The sequence below is a fragment of the Phallusia mammillata genome, chromosome 7, assembly GCF_965637545.1.
Source record: "Phallusia mammillata chromosome 7, kaPhaMamm4.hap1.1, whole genome shotgun sequence".
Taxonomy (NCBI): Eukaryota; Metazoa; Chordata; class Ascidiacea; order Phlebobranchia; family Ascidiidae; genus Phallusia; species Phallusia mammillata.
In genome coordinates, this window is record NC_137258.1 from 16729093 (window position 1) to 16747788 (window position 18696).

Genomic DNA, 18696 nt, shown 5'->3' on the forward strand with positions numbered 1-18696 from the left:
ATTAACAAATAGAATCATAATGTACGGTAATTGGTACCTGTAATTTAATCTGGTCTTATCTGATACTTCCATTGCTATGGACATTGATGATTGCTTTAACAAAGTTGTTGGAACTTTTGGGAAGTATCAACTTCTGACCTATGCAACTTTAGGCATTTACCAGGTAGAAAATCTCCTCCACATTTTACATGTCAAAGACACACAACTTACTTGATGTAAATCTAAAAAAATAAAATAAACAAATATGTGATGCTTAGTATATGTTGCCAGCTCGTCTGAATGAGCTTTAAGCAAAATTCTTTCTTGAATGTCTTTCTTAGGATGTTTTTTGAAATAAATTATTATTGCTTGTCTGTACCAAGCCTGTGATATATATCATTATGTAAGCTTACATAAAAAATGTTTTTTAAAGTTGATTCTTACATCTCAAACATTGTTGGTGGTGTTTGTTGGGGCCAAACCAGAGGACTTAAAGAAAGTCAACCCAAAAGTCAATGATGAATGTTCAATTTTAACTGAGGTAATAACAAATTGTCTTGTTATGACATGATGCTATGGTTCAACTCAAATTCATTTTAGTGGGATTTGCTTGATCATCAGTGGGTGAGTGACCTTATACAATCCCTCTACTTTTGTGGAAACCTTATTGGTGTGATTTCATTTGGACAGCTTTCAGATCAGTATGGCAGAAGACCAGTGTTACAAATTGGTATGTTTGTTAAAAATTCTTTACACATTAAAAGGTATTTGTCTATATTTTAGCTGGTTTTTAATTTACCAAACAGTCTATTACTGCATAACAAATGTATTATAAGTTGTGACTAAAATTTCAACTGAGTATCTACTGTTTTGTGCTTATAGGTGTTTCACACTTTACAATATATTTTTCACTAGTTGGTACTAAAAGCAAAACAGGTTGTTATTCCTTTTCGTATGTTTTAAAAGAGGTTGCTATTCCTTTTTATTATGTTTTAAAAGATCAGATCAAGAATGTTACTAACTAAGAACTGCTGCATGTTTTTTAGGTTTCAGTCTCCTTTTTCCAGTTTGCCTCTTAACTGCTTTTGCTCCATCATGGCAGTTTTTTGCACTCGGCCGATTTCTGACTGGTATATTACAGGGGGGTGCTGCGCTGGTGAATTATGTCTACCTTCAGGAGATTGTTGGACAATCATGGTGGGCTATAACAGGTAATTTTTGGGTATAAAACAAAGTTTCATTTTGTAACACTTTTTTTCCTTTTTTCTCGTCTAGTGGGACAAGGCGCTGTGAGTTTTTTATGCTCAAAGTGAACTGGCTATCAAACTGCCTGTCTCATTTCTATTTTATTGAGTCAAATATCTAACTGATACATAAATTCACATCAGATGCTCAGTAATAAGCCAAATAGAACATTTACCAACTTATTTCAAACTTACCTGTCTTATGTGCAATACCTGAATATCTGCATGTGTTTCACAATATGTAAATGTTGTTTCAATGACTTTCAAAATGCTTTTATTTTTTCAGGTGCTATTAGTAACATTCAGTTTGCAATAGGAATCGGTATTCTTGCCATTTTTGCGTATTTCGTTCCAAATTGGAGATACTTAACGCTTAGTGTGACACTTGTTCAACTCATTCCTTTGTTGTATGCCTGGTAAGCAATTTGATGTTTGTTCTGATTGCTTAAAGTTCTCCCTATCTTTCCAAAGATGATTTTAAAAAGCGTACAACTGATTTTATTTTAAATACAATATATAGTTTTGCGTAGATTCTAGGTGAGGATTGTGTAATGTGTGGCATACATATTAAATTGTTTTCAGAATGCTGCAAGTTCACTAAACTACAGTTCTATTCCAGTTAACTGTTTTATCAGAATAATATCAGTTTTAGTGTGCACCAACACATGTTAACAAAAGTTTTACTTAGCGATATAGATTTTCCAAGAATCATTGGTTCTTACTCAAAGTAATTTTTATCTACTCTTACCTTTGGTACATTATATGAATTAATTTTCACTAACTATTGCAACAACATCACAAACAGAAAAACCTCGATAAACACAAAGAGTTTGTAAGTTTCTTTTCTACCTAAATAAAACTGTAAATGCAGTCTGACACAATGTAAGTTAAATAGTCGCTGAATGATCCTTTACAGCAGTGGTTCTCAAACTGTGCGTCGCGACGCCCTGGTGCGTCATTTCAATTTTCCAAGGGCGTCGCAAAAAAGTTTGTTTCGTGGCTTTTTGTTGTTGTATCAATAAACCCAACTTTAATAATAAGTTTCCTCATTAACTTTTATTTGCTGGTGCGTCGCAAGTCCAGAAAAACTTGTCCAGGGGAGTCGCAACAAAAAAAGATTGAGAACCACTGCTTTACAGTCAAATAAGTTTAATTGCTCCCGAAAGTATTTTCTTGCATATTGCAAGAACGATCGAAATACAGTTAGTTAAACATGTTGTCCACATAAATTTATCTTACACTTGATTATATCCGGCATTAAAAAGTATAGAAGAACAACAAGGAATATTTTCCTATCATTTCAACTGCGAACAAATAAAACTATGCATGCTGGCAGTTGACTGATGGGGTATCAATACTGGTATGCTTAGCATAGTATAAGAAGAACTGCACCAGGCCAATTAAACAAGGTAAAACATTGCTATTAGGACAATACCGGAGTCTCCCCGCTGGCTGTACTCGAAGGGAAAACTAAAAGAGGCAGAATCTACTTTGTTTCTGATGGCGAAGCGAAATGGCGTCAAAATTCCTCTTATCAGCAGTAGGTGTTTGAAAATTTTATATTGAATATTTAATTTATGCTGTGAAGATAAACTCTTTTGTGCTTGACTGTTTTAATGAATTTGAAGCTTAAAAATCCCATTAACATATAGAGGGTTCCTTTTTACAATGTTTTGATCACTGAATTGGGGGACCCTGGAAGCATTTAAAACACTCTGATTAATAAAAATGTTGAAAATACATTACTTCATTTTTTTGCAATTACCAAATCATTTCAAAAAATATATTTTTGTTGTTATTTTTTAGAAATCAATCTTGAAAGTAAATCCACATCTTTAAGTAATCAGCCAAAAGAGACAAACAAAAATATAATTGACTTGTTTCGACATTCTGTGACTGCCAGAAGAACTATAATCATGTTATTTATATGGTTAGTATTTTTTGCTTTTAGTTTGTAGGTCAGTTTACTTAAGTAAGTGAGAAAATAAAGGTGACTCATACTGTTTTCAATTTTTGTTTTGCTGTTTTACGGTAATTTTTGACAATTACAATTACCTCTAAGTATGATTGTGTTTTTCTTTTCTTAACCATATTCCTGTATACTTTTTTACCCAACTACAAATACAGAAAATAAATAAATTAATAGAACATAAATAGAAAAAATTATGTCAAAAACAGTGATATAAAAAGAAAAGTCTTATTAGTATTTTTTACTTGTTTGAAGGTTTTCGAACAGTCTTGTATATTATGCCATGACACTAGCAGCTGGAAGTATTGGAAGCAACGTTTACGTCAGTACAACTTTATCAGGATTGATTGAAATTCCATCCACTTTTGTGTGCACTGCATTAATGGAAAGAAGAGGGTCAGTCAAGAAATAGCTTGTTTTTTAAGCAAATGATTTATTTTAAACTGTTTGTAAAAATTGTTACTTGTTTTCTAAGATGTGTAAAATCAATTCTGTCTGCATGCATGCAATATACAATAAATGGTCAAGTTGTTTGCTGCACAATTTTTTTTAAGTTTTTTGTCATCCTTTGTGTTTTCATTTAGATTTGGTCGAAAAAGAACAACAGCTATGTTTATGATCATGACTTCTTTAGCTTGTTTCTCTGTTGTAAAAGTATCAAGTAAGCTTCACACTTTGTACATTAAACAATACATGATTAAACATAGTTTATTGAGCAGCGTTGCTACTTATGGGCAAACTTTGTACAACGGGAAATTCTAAAATGTGTGGCTCATTTGAGCATAGGTATAGAATGTATAGTAATACTTTTGTCTGGACTTTGTTACCAAATAAATAAAGAATTATACCAGTTACACCCCCAGTCTCATTTCAATTAAAAATTAGCACTCTTAAAACTTTAAATGAAAATACTTTTTTTTACCTATTATTTTCATTTTCGCAGACCCCATGGCAAGCCTTATTCTTGGCTTAACAGGAAAAATGATGATTGCAGCCAGTTTTAATGCCATTTATGTCTACACACCTGAGCTATTTCCAACTTCTGTTAGGAATGTTGCTCTTGGATCATGCTCAATGGCAGCAAGGGTTGGAGGAATTTTAGCTTCCATGATGAAATCAGTGGTTAGTTGCTTGAGGGTTATGTGAAAATAATTTTGAAGAAATTGAATTCTTATACATTACTTAACCATAACTTGAGGGAATTAAGCTGTTTTGTGTAGTTTAATGCCAGGTACAACTTCTGAGTTTGATAATACTAAAATTTGCAAAAGCACACTATAAATAAATTCATATTCGTTAAAAACACCTTCAGCATAATCCAGTGCTTCCAAATATGTGGTAACAACTTGATGTTGAAATAAGCGATCAATTTTGACCGATGGGTCTTACTTAAAACTTTTTTTTCTATTTTTAATGCTTTATAAAGGCTTGTTTGTAACCACATACTTTCTTTTCACACTTCTTTGGTAAAAATTAAGATGCCCCTTTCAAACAGGATGTATTTACAAAATTATTACCAGTGGACTTAAATATATTAGAGGTGTTGAGTTTATCATTGGGCAGAAATAAAATACTTTCAAGATCTAATCTTTTGTGACTATAATTGTAATTGTCAGGTGGTTAACCTTACTACAAAGTGGCCGATAGAATACACTTTTCCATGCTTGCCTGTTTATTGACCACTTACCTTTGTTTGCTTTGTAACCACAAGGGTATATATTGCTAATTTCCACAAATAAATGACTTGGGAATAAGATACAGGCCCATATCTGAGTGTAAAACATTTCCAAAGATTCAAAAGTTTCTATTATGATCATCTGGTAAATTGTAAATGACTTGGATTTGAGAAATGCTTCTGCATAGGATTAATTTGCCTTGCTTTTTTTAAAGACTTGTTTGCAACATTGCTACAAACGAAGATAACATTTCTTGTACAGGTTGATGTAAATCCAATTCTTGGATATTCACTGTTTGGAATATTAGGCCTTTCTGGTGGTTTACTTTCACTTCAACTTACGGAAACCCTTGGTTCAAAACCTCCAGATTCATTTGAAGATCTTGATTCTCCTAATCACAAGGTCAGTGGTTCTAACCCAACCATGCACCTGAAAGCAAACTAATTCTTATAATTCTATGAATCATCTTTACTGTTTTGTTGCATATTTTGTGGTACTTTTCATTTTGTGTTTTGCATTATTGTACTGCTAATACTACTACTGCTACTACCTCACACACAAAAAACTGTATGGACAATCTTTATTCTCATTTTATGGATTTGCAAAATAAACATTTTTGTGTTATATTAGGTTGACACAATATATATGTGTATAGTACTCCGCATAAATTTGTTAACCTGCATGGCCTTTTTGGCAACATTTACCACCTATGAAAGTTACATAATTTTATATAAAATGTTCCACAATATTTTAACTTTGTGATGCATTTGTGTGTTACCAGGCATATTTCCTTATTAACGCATTCCTGTCAAGGATGTTTTTTCTGTTCAGCATATGTTTTCTGTTTCTGCATGTTTTGTACTACATTAAATGTTTGTTCTCTGCATACAATTGGTCCATATAAAAACTTCATTTATGCGGTGACTTTGAATTAGTAAATGGTTGTGAAAACACTGTGGCTTAAAAAAACAGGGAAAAAGTTAATCTAAATCAGACAAGACGTTAATTAGTAGTACCTGTATATGATATGTTCAAGGTTGCATGTTGTAAGTTTCTCATCATTTTTTATTTTAAGTGGGGGCTGATGGAAGAGTACTTAATTAAAAATCAGACAAAAGCATCAGATTGTATGTCGTTGGTATTTTTGGAACTTATGTGCATGATGTTTTTGCAACTCTACTTAATCTCTATATTTTTTCTCTCCTCAACTGAAACTATTTTAATTTCGTCTCAATATGCTTTAGTGTCACAAAATATTTTAAGTAGCATTTTTTTTTATTGCAACATTGTTATTGCAATAAAACCCTTAAATTGGACATGTTTGTTGCATTGTTGTAGAACATGTCACAGAAGATTCCACCTTCTTTTTAGCCACTGAGGAGTTATGAAGCTGTAGTGTTTCAGTAATGGAATGAAGATGATACATTAAAATGTGTTTATTACATGACATCAAATGCAGTATTGATTGGTGGTTTGTGTCTTCGCTGTATGTTGTGTAACTCTTTTTTTGAATTAACATTCCGTTTTTGCATTTTAACAGAAGTTTTCTCGTTTTTGTCATTGGTCTTACTTACTAGGCTTGACACTAAGTTAGGTCTAAAAAAATGTTACAGTGACTTCAATTTAACAAATATATGTAAAGATCGTTTAAAAAGTTTGCTTAGTGTGGGTTGTCTGAATTCATTGCTAAGATAGCCAAGTGCTTTGCATAACCGCTTGTGTTTACACGACTGAATTCTAATTCTATCTCGGCCCTTTGTGTTTGCCAACCTAGAGGAAAACTCACAAGTCGAAAAAATCCGATAAAAAAATGATAGAGCAGACATAACCGCACAATCAGCTTGACGGCTAACTCAGTCAGGCGTTAACTGTCCACTTGAGAAGAAAACTGAAACAAACAGTTCATGATACAAGGGTAACAAGGCCAACAGTTAAACTTTGCGAATATAAAAACTAAAAAGACCATGTGTGTCATTAAATTAGTGTTTTTTTCGTTTGTTAGCACAGAATATTGCAACAAAGCATAAATAATTACAAAAGAATGGTAAATATTTTCCTTTTTACAAAAACGGAATTGTTACTGAGTTTTTGAAACAATTAGGGAGTTTCCCTGTTTGGATAAACAAAGTTAAAAACGTGAACTTTAAGTTTGTATTTTAGTGTTAGTGCATAGTCCATGTACTTTTATACCCGATAAAGTACCGGAAAAAGATACGTTAGACCTCCGTAAGAAGTCCTGTACGCTTAGTTAGCATATGTCCTTCGGCACTTCCCTTTAGTTTGTTTACCGCAATAATTAAAAAAAGTATCATTTTTGCAGGGTAATCATTACAGGCACGTTTTTGAGGTTTATAATAAGCAGACCTAGTCCCAGTGGGCAAGTCAGCACTGCCCTGCATTCACTGGTGTTTATCGCAATCATGAACAGAAATAATTTAATATGACATTGCTTGTTCATCAAATCAAATATTTTTGCTGTAAGATGGATTGTCAATGATTTGAATATTGTCGGTTTTCGGCGTGAGACCGTCAGTAATCATAGTGGACGATTTTATAAAACTTTTTGCAGTGTATTTTGTGTACTTTTGAGGGCGACTTGTCAGTATAAATTATTCATAGAACGCAAATAGACCTATGTAAGTTTTGCAAAGATAGACACAAAGGGGTTGCAAAACAAGAAATGCCAGGACTTTAAAACGTTTTTTATGTTTCATAAACTTTGGAAAACAGCCAAGGAAAATATAAACATTGTGTTTAAATCAAAAGCTTACTCTGTAAAGCCTGTTTCTGCTAGCTTTATTTGCAAATACAACAAAACTACTATGAGCAAACTTCCAAAACCAGTCAGTGCTGAAGGAAGTTGGGTGAAATGTGATGTGAAGTTACCAGGGAAGACTGTAATAATAACTGGAGCAAATACTGGCATTGGTTTTTGGACTGCTGTTGATCTAGTGAAACGTGAGGCAAAAGTAATCATTGCCTGTCGGAATGCTGAAAAGGCTCAAGAAGCCAAAGATAAGGTATTTTATACTGCTTAGATATTGCAAAATACTGATAATGATAACAGAAATCACCTAATATTTGTGTCATAACATAATGTTTTTAAGTTATTGTTGTGTCAGTTCCATTGCTGTTAGAGTAATTTTAAGACCCTGTGCTAAGCAGAGCTATGGTTAGATGCATAGCTGTGATTTGAATTAGGTGTTAAAATGTGTTTTTGCTCAGATCATTGAAGAAGCAAAGTGTCCTGATGAAAAGGTTGTTGTTAAAAGTCTCGACCTCTCTAGCTTTGCATCAATCAGACAATTTGCTGAAGATATAAATAACACAGAAGAGAGGCTCGACATACTCATTAATAATGCAGGTTTGTAGCAAAATGGGATTTTTATGTTGTTTTAGCGGATTGTGGTTGGATTTAATGTTTCTGTTGTTGTCAGGAGTGATGCTGTGTCCAGAAGGCAAGACTGAAGATGGATTTGAAACACAATTTGGGGTCAACCATCTTGGGCACTTCCTTCTCACAAACTTGCTGTTGGATCTTATCAAGGTTTGTTTGTCAGAAAAATAGATGTAAAGTGACTGTGCCTTTTTGTAAATATGAGTGTTCTAGCAGTATTTAATGAGGCTCATGTGGTTAAAAGGTAAAGTTCCTGTTATGCAAATACCTTTTTTATGGCATTCTTGGTATTGGCAGTGACCTGTTTTATTAACTGGGCCAGTCAATTATAACAGGGTGATGTGTGTTTGTGTTGTGCATTTTTGCTTTAAAAATAATCTCATTAAAAAACTGATGCGGGAACTGGGTAGTGGTCAAAAAGGTCACAAGAATACACAAATGTGCACACAGATAAATTGTGGATGTGACAAACCTGTTTGAACCAGTTGAAAGTGGTAATGTTTTTTTTAATGAAAAAAAATGTTTCTTTTAATTGTTATTCATGTATTTTTTTTGTGTCATTAATTTTTTATTTGCTTATTTTGTAGATAAGTGCACCCAGTCGAATTGTTGTTCTCAGTTCTCTGGGACACAAGTTTGGTTCCATGAATTTTGATGACTTGAATTCTAGCAAGAACTATGATGCATGGGCAGCTTACGGACAGAGCAAACTGGCTAACATTCTTTTCTGTAGGCACTTGGCAAAACAGTTGGAAGGTGTGTTTTTTATGTTTGTGGTGTTTGGGCATTTTTCTGTATTTTTTGAATTTTCAACCTTTTATCCTGCCTATTGGAGATTTTTTTGAAGGAGTCAATTATAAAATATTGTATCGGAAATGAACCTTGGCAGATAGCCGTACATTCCAATAAATTTTAACATAATATGTTTTGACATTTTTGCAACATATTTTAATAGTATGTTACTTTTGTTAATTTGTTTTATGTGGCAGAACATAACTTTTTCTTTTATGGGTAAATTTTACCGTATAGGTATATTTTACCTTTCTTTTGTAGGTACTGGGGTAACTGTTAACAGTGTACACCCAGGCTCAGTAAAGACAGACTTACAGCGTCATCTTGATAGCCCTGGAAATTTTTTTATGAAAACTTTTGTCAAACTTCATCGCTTAATCATGAGCTGGAAAACTGCTGAACATGGAGCACAGACTTCAATATATTGTGCCATTGCGCCTGAACTTGCTGATGTGACTGCAAGATATTTCAGGTAATGTTTTTTTTTTAAATAAAAGGTTAGAAAATGAAGGAAATTTTTTTCTCATTAGTGTTTTTTAACAACCAGCACATACTGTATATACTCGCGGATAGGTCGCAACTTTTTTCCTTATTTTTTTTAAAAAATATAGGTGCGACCTATCCGCTCGACATAAGTGCAACTCGCCACCAAGTCGGAACAAATTTTTTTCGGCTATTGCATGTACCGTATTTTCCGGTCGGCTTATTGGGCGGATATAACCTATTTATTCGAGTATAACGCGCAAAATTTTAGACTAATTTTCAATAAAAAATTAAGGGTGCGCGTTATAGACACGAATTGTAGTGGAAATGTGCTATCGAATACGGGTGCGTGCGCTCGTGCACGCACATACCAATGAGAGACAGTTTCATGAGCGCACACGCACATGCGACGGCTCAGCGTGCGTTGGATTTTCCCGTTTTGTTGAGAAAACATAGTTTTGCGGTTTCAATGCAATGCAGTTCAATGTTAAAAACAACCAATTGCACCAGTTATTTATGCAAAAAAGCTAGGGAAAGGGCCTTTTAAATCCCTAGATTTTCAGTGCGACTTATGTGCGAGTCAACTCTAAATTAAACTTTTTTAACACAAAACTAATAGTGCGACCTATACGGTGGCGCGACCTATCGGCGAGTTTATACGGTAGTATCAACGTCATATATTTGCCCACATGCCAACCCGCTTTCATGAACATTGTGTAAAGTGCTTGCATCCCCATCTATACTTTTACAACCCCAAACCCAGTATTTACTAACATTTTTTACTACCAACATAATGCACAATGTCACTTGACCAATAATTTATTTAGAAGTTGGTGCCATTGAATTTGTTTTGCTGATAAGTTGTGATACAATGAAAGGGTTAGTAAGCGAGATTCACACCAGACCCGGTTGGCGGATAGCGACGTGTTTTTGTGTTCGACGGCAAGCGATGGGGTATTCACACCAGACAACGACTTGCTGTAACGGGGTGATTTTCTCGGATGAAGTGGCTGACGGCAAAGTTAAATCGGATTTCACTTTTCCGTCAGCCGCGCTGGACTGCTGGGTGAAAAACTTGGTATTCGGCGGGTGTTCCACTTGTTTATGATATATTTCTGCTTGATTTAGGTCTTTTTGTTGATTTAGGTCTTTTCTTTTAGGTGGATTGTTTTATTGTTTACCAGGAAAATAAGAAAAACATGAAAGTGTGTTTAAACAGCAATTTTAAATACAATATTGCTGTTGCAATTGTTTTTGGAAACATTTTACAGTGGTATGATGATTAACATGATATTTTGTCACAAAATATAAATTAAACGGAACTTGGTAGCAACTTTCTTAAAACGTAGAAACACTCAATATGTCGAGCACATTGACCCAGTTTCCTCAACAAATAACAACAAAAGTCGTTGACGCAAACCGCACTGCCGGTGTGAAGGGCCAACTTCGCGCCAAACGTTATGCAGAAAATCCGTCAATAACCGCTGTCACTGGCATCGCTAGCGGCAACCGTCAACTGCGTCTGATGTCGCTTAATACAGTATAATGATAAATATGTGTGAATTCAAATACGTAACCGGAAACAAACCTAACATGCCTATTTTTGTCAATTTTTGTCAATTTATTTTTTATTGTCAATTCTAAGTATTGTCAATTCTATTTGTTTGATATTAACACATATATATATCAATATGCATCTTTACTTGAAATAACTGCTGTTCTACCTGCAGTGATTGTCATGTTGAAAATGAGTCAAATGCTGCCAAGAATGATGCTGATGCAGAGAAACTGTGGAACATCAGCATTGAAATGACCAAACTGAATGCATGATCATATGTACTTGTAACAATAACAGCCTTCTGTCGATATCTTGCACTATTACATTTTTGTTTTAATCATGTAGGTTCCCAGATGTTTTGTACAATTTGTGAATAAACTTTATTACAGGGCAATGCAATTTTTTTCATCAGTTTAATGGCCTTTTTCACATTTTTTGTGTGTTTGTATGTCATGTTGTGTGCATGTTTATAATGGAAAAATTAAAACAACACTGAAAAAATGCCATGACAGTATAATGCAATTACCCATCCAAAAATATTTTCTTCTAACTTACAAGCACTTCTCGCTCAGGTTGATGTAACCTATGCTAATGTTTACCTCTCTTTACAACACTAACTACTATACTGCATTTTTTGCTTTTGTTCATAAATAACTGACATGTATGTGTGGTGTGTTATCAAGATCAGTCTTCGCTAATTTCCTTGTTTATGGATTTTAGTACACAACAATACATCGTGTTTGTTAAAACATGCGGTTCTTAATAATTTAGATGCAGTTCTTCACAACAGAAAATAAGTATCAACAGGAAAGTATATTTCAGACAATAAGATTCATTCGATTAAAGATTAAACCAAACACCGCCCTGTGCTGTAATCCAAACCAAGACGACACATAGTGTTTGTTCTACCTTTTTGATAAGGGCGTCACAATCTCAACAACCACAGTGTTGAGTTTATTTTCCTGGTGGAAGAAAACATAGAATCACAATTGCACTAAAATAGGGGTGTGCAACACGAGCCCGCCAAGCCCTTTATAGTGGCCATCACCACCACTCTGATTCAGAGCAAGAAACATTTTCCCGGAATTCAGCAATGATTTCCCGCTAGTTTTCGGTAAATCTCTCAATTTAAGCTAAACCAGCTAAAAGTCAGTGTTTGGTGAAACTCTGAATGGCTTATAAAATAAATGTATTGCTGCTTTAAAAGAATTTTCAAATGTAGGCTATTGTGTATAATTTGTAGGCTACATGAAAAAAATTATAGGGTCCTCCGAAATTGGTGGTGTGGCCAACCGACGACCAATGTTGCACACCCCCACACTAAAACAATTACCAAGTAGGAAACAGCTGCGCAACGTTGAAACTATAAGGAACGTAAAAATGGAGGGCACAATTGGTGGATTATTGCTGAACGCGCTGGAGCTACACCTTTGTTTAAAGCCTTACGTGACGGGAGCTCACAAGAAAATGGCGCAGCAAGTAAATTTGAGTACACAACAGGTGACGACGGTACCACGTGAAGAAATAAATCATCCAAAGCTTGCATAAGTTTGGTAAGGCATTTATCGTCGATTTTGCAATTGCAACTCAAAGTAACATGCAGGCCTACGTGGAATGCCTTTACCAGAATAAACTTGACTGTATGCAAAATCACAGGTCCGCCACCTCACTGGTCAAAATATAATGTATACTTATTGTCAACACTGTCAAAATGAGTCGACATGGACCTAATCGTTAGATTCCGAGATGGGCTGGAGTCGTTCACGTACATTCATACAGTTAACCGTTGCAGTGACTCGTTCAGTGCCGGATTAACTATTAGGCAAAGTAGGCACGTGCCTACAGGCCAGTCAAAAATCCAGGCTACTTAAAAATCAGTAGACTTTGTGACAATGATTTGGCAACACTGATTATTCTAATTTTTTAGCTGGCAACCCTGATTTTCGGGCCACTTGTAACATGTGCCTACAGGCCAGCAGACCCTTAATCCAGCACTGGACTCGTCCCCACGGTTCGGGTGTCAATGGAGGTCGTCGCGCAAAACCACCACCGGTGAACATTGTGCCGTGATGTGCAACATGCGATTGCGCTCCAGGTGCAGTTTTAGCTCGCGAACCCGTCTGTCGGATATAGATTTACTGTAAACAGTTTTTAGTCATCCTGTTCGTCGAGTTATGTGATTTCCATTTTTACATATTATTCGATAAAGGCAATTATATTGAAAATTGTACAAAAAGAGATGAATAAACTAAGATTGCACAACCTGTATGTGCGCCAAGTATCCCTTTACGCCTAGCATTTGGTCACAACACGTGACACTGATTCTGAGGTGCAGGTAATTTCCCTATTTTGATACAAAATCTAAATCGGCTTGTGGCTGGATGAGGCCAAGTGTTCGTCGCAAGTTAGCTTTTTTCGTTGCAGGTTAGCTAAGTTGCCACAACTTAGCACGATTTGTCCAACCCATTGTTACGCAATAAAGCCTATGGAACCATTTTGTGGCCAAAATGATACAGCAGGTATGGGAAAATAATACATAAATTGTCTGATTTTTCGGACTGGAGAGCTTAAACGCGAATTTGATTTGCCAAATTGAATGAAAATTTTGGGTTCTAACACTTCAACGTAATATTACAAGCTAAATTGCTATTTTTCATGTAAATTTGGCCGCTTATTCTTTATGTAAACTTTAAATATTTGCATTCAGCGTTTATTATCACGCTCAAGTGTTAGAACCCCAAACTTTATGGGTGCCGGAACCGGAACATAATTTCGTTGATTGTCAAACTTTTAAAAAATCACTTTACCATGCGCTTGTCCACTTTTGTCGAAAGTCAATAGCTTTCGTCGTAGAATTAGTTTGAAACAGTGTTTGTTGCTGATAATGAAAATTTTTTTAAAATTTTATAAGAATGCGGTGATCCATCCGTTTTATGGAAACAACGAAAAATAGATTTAGGGAATTTCCCTGTTTGGATGCCCAACTAACAAAGTCAAAAACGCGAACGTTTCGTTTATATTTCAGTGTTTGCTGCTAGTGCGTAGTCTCTGTATTTTCACACCTGATAAATTAACGAAACCAAATACTTTTGATATTCGTGAAAAGTCCTGTTTGTTTAAATAACCTTTTTTCCTTACTTTCAGTTTATTTACCGTGTTAATTACGAAAAAAGTATCATTTTTGCAGTGGCATCATTACAAGTTAGTTTTGGAGGTTTAAACGAAACAGACCTAGTGCACCGGGCAGTGCCGCAGTGGTCACTTTCACCGTCGTTTATCTCAATTTTGTACTGAAAGAATTTAATTTAAAATTGCATTTTCATGAAAGCATGTCCTTTTTCTGCAAGACGGGTTGTCAATAAATTTAATGTTGTGGGTTTACAGCATTAAACCTGCAGTAATCGAGCTGGACAGTTTTATAAAACACGTTTGGGGGTATTTTTTGTCCTTTTTTTATAAATTATTCATAGAAAGCGTATAGACCTAAGTTTTGCAAAGATAAACTCAAAGAAATTACAAAACAGCCAATGCCAAGAGTTAAAAACAGTACGTTTTTCATATTTAGTAAACTTTGGAAAACAACGTTTGCCATTTTAAGGGGAAATAGAAGCATTGTTTTTAAATTAAAAACCCACATTGCAAAGCCTGTTTCTGCTGTTATCATTTGCAAATACAACAAAACTACTATGAGCAAACTTCCAAAACCTGTCGGCGCTGATGGAAATTGGGTGAAATGTGATGTAAAGTTGCCAGGGAAAACTGTAATAATAACTGGAGCAAATACTGGCATTGGTTTTTGGACTGCTGTTGATCTAGTGAAACGTGAGGCAAAAGTGATCATCGCCTGCCGGAATGCTGAAAAGGCTCAAGAAGCCAGAGATAAGGTATTTGTTACATCCAGTTTAAGACAGGGCAAGGGTCACCAAACTAAGGCCTGTGAGCTGAAACTTGCCCTTGGTGTCATTTTATCTGGCCCACATAGGTAAGTTAGTTTAAACAAACATGTGGAATATTTGTGAAGTAAAAGTTAAAGATTGTGTAAACCTGCATAATGTATTCTTGTGATATTTTATCCTGGTCTCACAGGATTAAAACGAGTAGGTATGACCCAAAAGTATTATGTTACATCACAGATGAGAGCAAAGAATAGTAATTGTACGCAAACAATTGCCTTTGTTAATTGTGACAAAACAAAGGAACATTAGTTGGTAGACGAGACACTCACAAATTCTTAAAAATCTTATAATTTAACCGTGGCACCATCTCAGTACAAATAAGTTTGTGAAAGGACATAAGCCCTTGGTCTACCCGGCAAAACTTTCTCAAGAGTTTTATGTTTTGGGAAAGGCTGCATCAGGGCTTCCAAGCCTTGCGGCCCTTGCATGTTATTATTAAAATTATCGGCTAGCTGCTAAAAAAGTTTCATGACCCCTGGCTTAAGGTATTGCAATGGTTTTGCTGTTTAACTGATAATGATAACAATAATCACCAAACATTTGTGTCATAATATAATATTTTTAATTTATTGTTGTGTCAGTTCCATTGCTGTTAAGAGTAATTTTTAAACCCTTTGCAAAGTCTAGCTATGATTAGATACAAAGCTATGTTTTGTTTTAAGTGTTAAAATGTGTTTTTGCTCAGATTGTTAAAGAAGCAAAGTGCCCTGATGAAAAGGTTGTTGTTAAAAGTCTTGACCTCTCTAGTTTTGCATCAATCAGACAATTTGCTGAAGATATTAATAACACAGAAGAGAGGCTCGACATACTCATTAATAATGCAGGTTTGTAGCAAAATGGAATTGTTATGTTGTTTTAACGGATTGTGGTTTGATTTAATGTTTCTGTTGTTGTCAGGAGTAAATATACTTGCAACAAGCAAAAACAAACAAACTAGGAGTAATGCTTTGCCCTGAAGGCAAGACTGAAGATGGATTCGAAACACAGTTTGGTGTTAATTACCTTGGACATTTTCTTCTTACAAATTTGCTGTCAGACTTAATTAAGGTTTGTTTGGGTGTAACATGGTTTTATTTTTTATAACTTTGCAGATTTTTTCATTTTTGTGTCACAAACAGAAATGTCTAACAAAATCTGAGATAGGAAAATATTTTCCAAGTACCAGAATCAGTCAATGAATTTACATTGAATATATATATTTTGCCTAACTGGCATCTTCAGTTCCTTTTTAAATAGAAATAAGAAATGTCCTTATTATAATAAAGTATCTGATTTAAATATTTTGTTGTAATATTGTATTGCTCTTGTTGTTTTTGTAGAAAAGTGCACCCAGTCGCATAGTAGTCCTTTCTTCACTTGCACACAAGTATGGTAAAATGAACTTTGATGATCTAAACAGCACTAAGGAGTATGATTCTTGGGCAGCATATGGACAGAGCAAGCTAGCAAATATACTCTTCAGCAGATACCTGGCAAAACAACTACCAGGTTTGGATGCTTTGGACATCAATTACAAATTTTCTTGTATTGTTTACTGTAATACTTATTAAAAACATTAAACGTAGCAAAAGAGATGCTGTTAAATATGGTACTTTCCATATTTGTAACTATATAACAATGCTATATTTATGTAGAATTATTTTGTCGGTTTTTACAGGTACAAGGGTTACAGTGAACAGTGTTCACCCTGGGTCTGTGAAAACTGAATTGCAAAGACACATTAAAGCTCCCACTGGAAGTTACCTTTTTAATTTTTTTGTTACCCTAAGTAACATACCTGGATTAAGTTGGTTGATGAAATGGAAAACTGCTGAACATGGAGCACAGACTTCAATATATTGTGCCATTGCACCTGAACTTGCTGATGTGACTGGAAGATATTTCAGGTAATGTTTTTTTTAACTAAGTATGTAAACATTTGTGCACATTTATGCCAGCACATTCTCACGAAAATTGTGCAAAACTGTTTGCATCCCCATCTATACTTTCACAACACCAAACTCAGAATTTGTCGATATTTATACTACCAATCTAATGCTTGATGTCACTTGGCCAGTACTTTATTTAGAAGTTGGTGTCATTGAGTTGCTAATAAGTTGTGATACAATGAAAGGGTTAAGTGTAATGCCTTATACAATATAACAATTTCTGTTTGATATTAACACATATATTATTTGTAAGTGTCTTAAATTTAAATAACTGCTGTTCTACCTGCAGTGATTGTCATGTTGAAAATGAGTCGAATGCCGCCAAGAATGATGCTGATGCAGAGAAACTGTGGAACATCAGCATTGAAATGGCCAAACTGAATGCATGATTGTATCTGCTTGTAACAATAACAGCCTTCTGTCCCTATCTTGCACTATTACATTTTTGTTTTAGTTATGTAAGTTCCCAGTTGTTTTGTACAATTTGTAAATGAACTTTATTACAGGGTGATGCAATTTTGTTTATGAAATGATGTTGATGTTAAAAATACCAAAGATTTGGCTTTTTTCCAATTTGTGTGTGTGTTTGTATGTCATGTTGTGGACATATTTGTGGACTAAAAGTGAAATTAGAACACTGAGAAAATGCTACAATAGTATAATGCAACTAGAAAAGTGGCTTTCTGATATACTTCCATTTTATATATTCTATACGATATTTACCAATTTACTACACTATACACAATTTTATCTACATACATGATTGTTTTTGCAAGCAAAAACGAATGGGTCCCCACACGCGTGTTTATGCGGATTTACGGTAAACCTATGTGGCGGTTATTTTTATATTCTTAAGGACAAATTTTTCACAAAGCATTAACTTAACTTTAAAAGTTCTTTTCCGTATTCTTTTAGCATCATTATTGTCATATAATTACAAAAAAATCGGTGAAAAAAGAACGGGGAAAATACATTCAATTTAATCTCTTGCTTTGACCTTGATATTGTGGTTCAAGTTCAGTTTTTAAACACAAATTTTCCTAGAAAGCCTTAACTTGTATTAGACACTATATAAAAAAAAAGCCGTTTGCTACAAAGGTATACATAACAACTTGTTTTTCACTTAACTTTGTTTCGCAAAAACGACCGTTTAATGACCTTTTGACACTGTTTTTAATAGCATGCAGTCGTTAGTGTTCAACAATACCGTTTAGACTAATTTATACATGACTTAAGTACTGATTCTTGAATTGATTTGTCAAAAATAAAGAAGATACGTTATGACGAAAAATTCGTAACGGTGTTGTAATGCCTACAAGTTGACCTTTAGTGACCCGTGGTTATGAGACGGCGAAGCTGACAACGAGAATTTAAAGACCATTTATCGCGGCGTTCGAAAAAGTTTAGTTTATTAAATTTCATATTTATGTTGTTCAACGATGTTTTGCCTGATATAAACGAAACCGAAGTACGTTTATCGAGTTCGAATTACGTCTTAGCTGTAAAACCTGCGACAATACTGAAAATGCGCGTGATAACTCAATAAAACGACACAGCATTGCTGCACAAAAAAACAGCTGATTTCTAATCACCCAAACGACTGTGTCGTAAAACCTTTGTCCAGACGTCAAGCTGAGCACTCCCGCCTTAATCGTAAACCAGTGAATTCCTCCCTTGGGACTTATATCTGACTGATAGCGTACACATATTATGT

The 18696-nt window shown here is 34.7% G+C and overlaps 3 protein-coding genes across 7 annotated transcripts; all 3 read left to right on the forward strand.

Moving 5' to 3' along the window:
• LOC145238821 (solute carrier family 22 member 15-like) lies at positions 1-6523 on the forward strand. 2 transcript variants are annotated; one of them, XM_080102093.1, is made up of 12 exons: positions 1-163; positions 413-520; positions 580-709; positions 1026-1190; positions 1510-1639; positions 2651-2763; positions 3030-3153; positions 3448-3588; positions 3777-3853; positions 4136-4314; positions 5130-5270; positions 6207-6523. In XM_080102093.1, the coding sequence occupies exons 1-12, from the start codon at positions 77-79 to the stop codon at positions 6237-6239; spliced, it is 1428 nt and encodes a 475-aa protein (XP_079958219.1). In that variant the 5' UTR covers positions 1-76; the 3' UTR covers positions 6240-6523. The 2 variants fall into 2 exon arrangements, with proteins under 2 accessions (XP_079958219.1, XP_079958218.1); XM_080102092.1 differs by lacking the exon at positions 6207-6523 and having other exon boundaries at positions 5130-6184.
• Positions 6524-7457: 934 nt separating this feature from the next.
• Positions 7458-11762, forward strand: LOC145238823 (retinol dehydrogenase 12-like). Of its 4 annotated transcripts, none has more exons than XM_080102094.1 (6): positions 7458-7888; positions 8094-8232; positions 8306-8415; positions 8853-9021; positions 9295-9529; positions 10419-11264. In XM_080102094.1, exons 1-6 carry the CDS (start codon positions 7574-7576, stop codon positions 10522-10524), a joined length of 1074 nt encoding a protein of 357 aa, XP_079958220.1. In that variant the 5' UTR covers positions 7458-7573; the 3' UTR covers positions 10525-11264. The 4 variants fall into 4 exon arrangements, with proteins under 4 accessions (XP_079958220.1, XP_079958222.1, XP_079958221.1 ...); XM_080102096.1 differs by having other exon boundaries at positions 7487-7888; positions 9319-9529; positions 10419-11263; XM_080102095.1 differs by lacking the exon at positions 10419-11264 and adding an exon at positions 11271-11762 and having other exon boundaries at positions 7492-7888.
• A 2860-nt stretch (positions 11763-14622) lies between these two features.
• On the forward strand, positions 14623-17482 carry LOC145238824 (retinol dehydrogenase 12-like). Its single transcript, XM_080102099.1, has 6 exons — positions 14623-14982; positions 15740-15878; positions 15992-16101; positions 16374-16542; positions 16712-16940; positions 17272-17482. Exons 1-6 carry the CDS (start codon positions 14626-14628, stop codon positions 17369-17371), a joined length of 1104 nt encoding a protein of 367 aa, XP_079958225.1. The 5' UTR covers positions 14623-14625; the 3' UTR covers positions 17372-17482.
• The last annotated feature ends 1214 nt before the right edge of the window (positions 17483-18696 follow it).

What these genes read in the sequence shown, in the direction of transcription:
- LOC145238824 (XM_080102099.1), top strand. Translation starts at nt 14,626, where the DNA reads ATGCCAAGAGTTAAAAACAGTACGTTTTTCATATTTAGTAAACTTTGG. An exon ending in CTCAAGAAGCCAGAGATAAG is followed by an intron (nt 14,983 to 15,739) that starts GTATTTGTTACA and finishes GTTTTTGCTCAG; the next exon opens with ATTGTTAAAGAAGCAAAGTG. An exon ending in CCTGGCAAAACAACTACCAG is followed by an intron (nt 16,543 to 16,711) that starts GTTTGGATGCTT and finishes CGGTTTTTACAG; the next exon opens with GTACAAGGGTTACAGTGAAC.
- LOC145238821 (XM_080102092.1), top strand. Translation starts at nt 77, where the DNA reads ATGGACATTGATGATTGCTTTAACAAAGTTGTTGGAACTTTTGGGAAG. An exon ending in AATGTTCAATTTTAACTGAG is followed by an intron (nt 521 to 579) that starts GTAATAACAAAT and finishes AATTCATTTTAG; the next exon opens with TGGGATTTGCTTGATCATCA. An exon ending in GCATTAATGGAAAGAAGAGG is followed by an intron (nt 3,589 to 3,776) that starts GTCAGTCAAGAA and finishes GTTTTCATTTAG; the next exon opens with ATTTGGTCGAAAAAGAACAA.
- LOC145238823 (XM_080102094.1), top strand. Translation starts at nt 7,574, where the DNA reads ATGTTTCATAAACTTTGGAAAACAGCCAAGGAAAATATAAACATTGTG. An exon ending in TGCTGTTGGATCTTATCAAG is followed by an intron (nt 8,416 to 8,852) that starts GTTTGTTTGTCA and finishes CTTATTTTGTAG; the next exon opens with ATAAGTGCACCCAGTCGAAT. An exon ending in CTTGGCAAAACAGTTGGAAG is followed by an intron (nt 9,022 to 9,294) that starts GTGTGTTTTTTA and finishes TTTACCGTATAG; the next exon opens with GTATATTTTACCTTTCTTTT.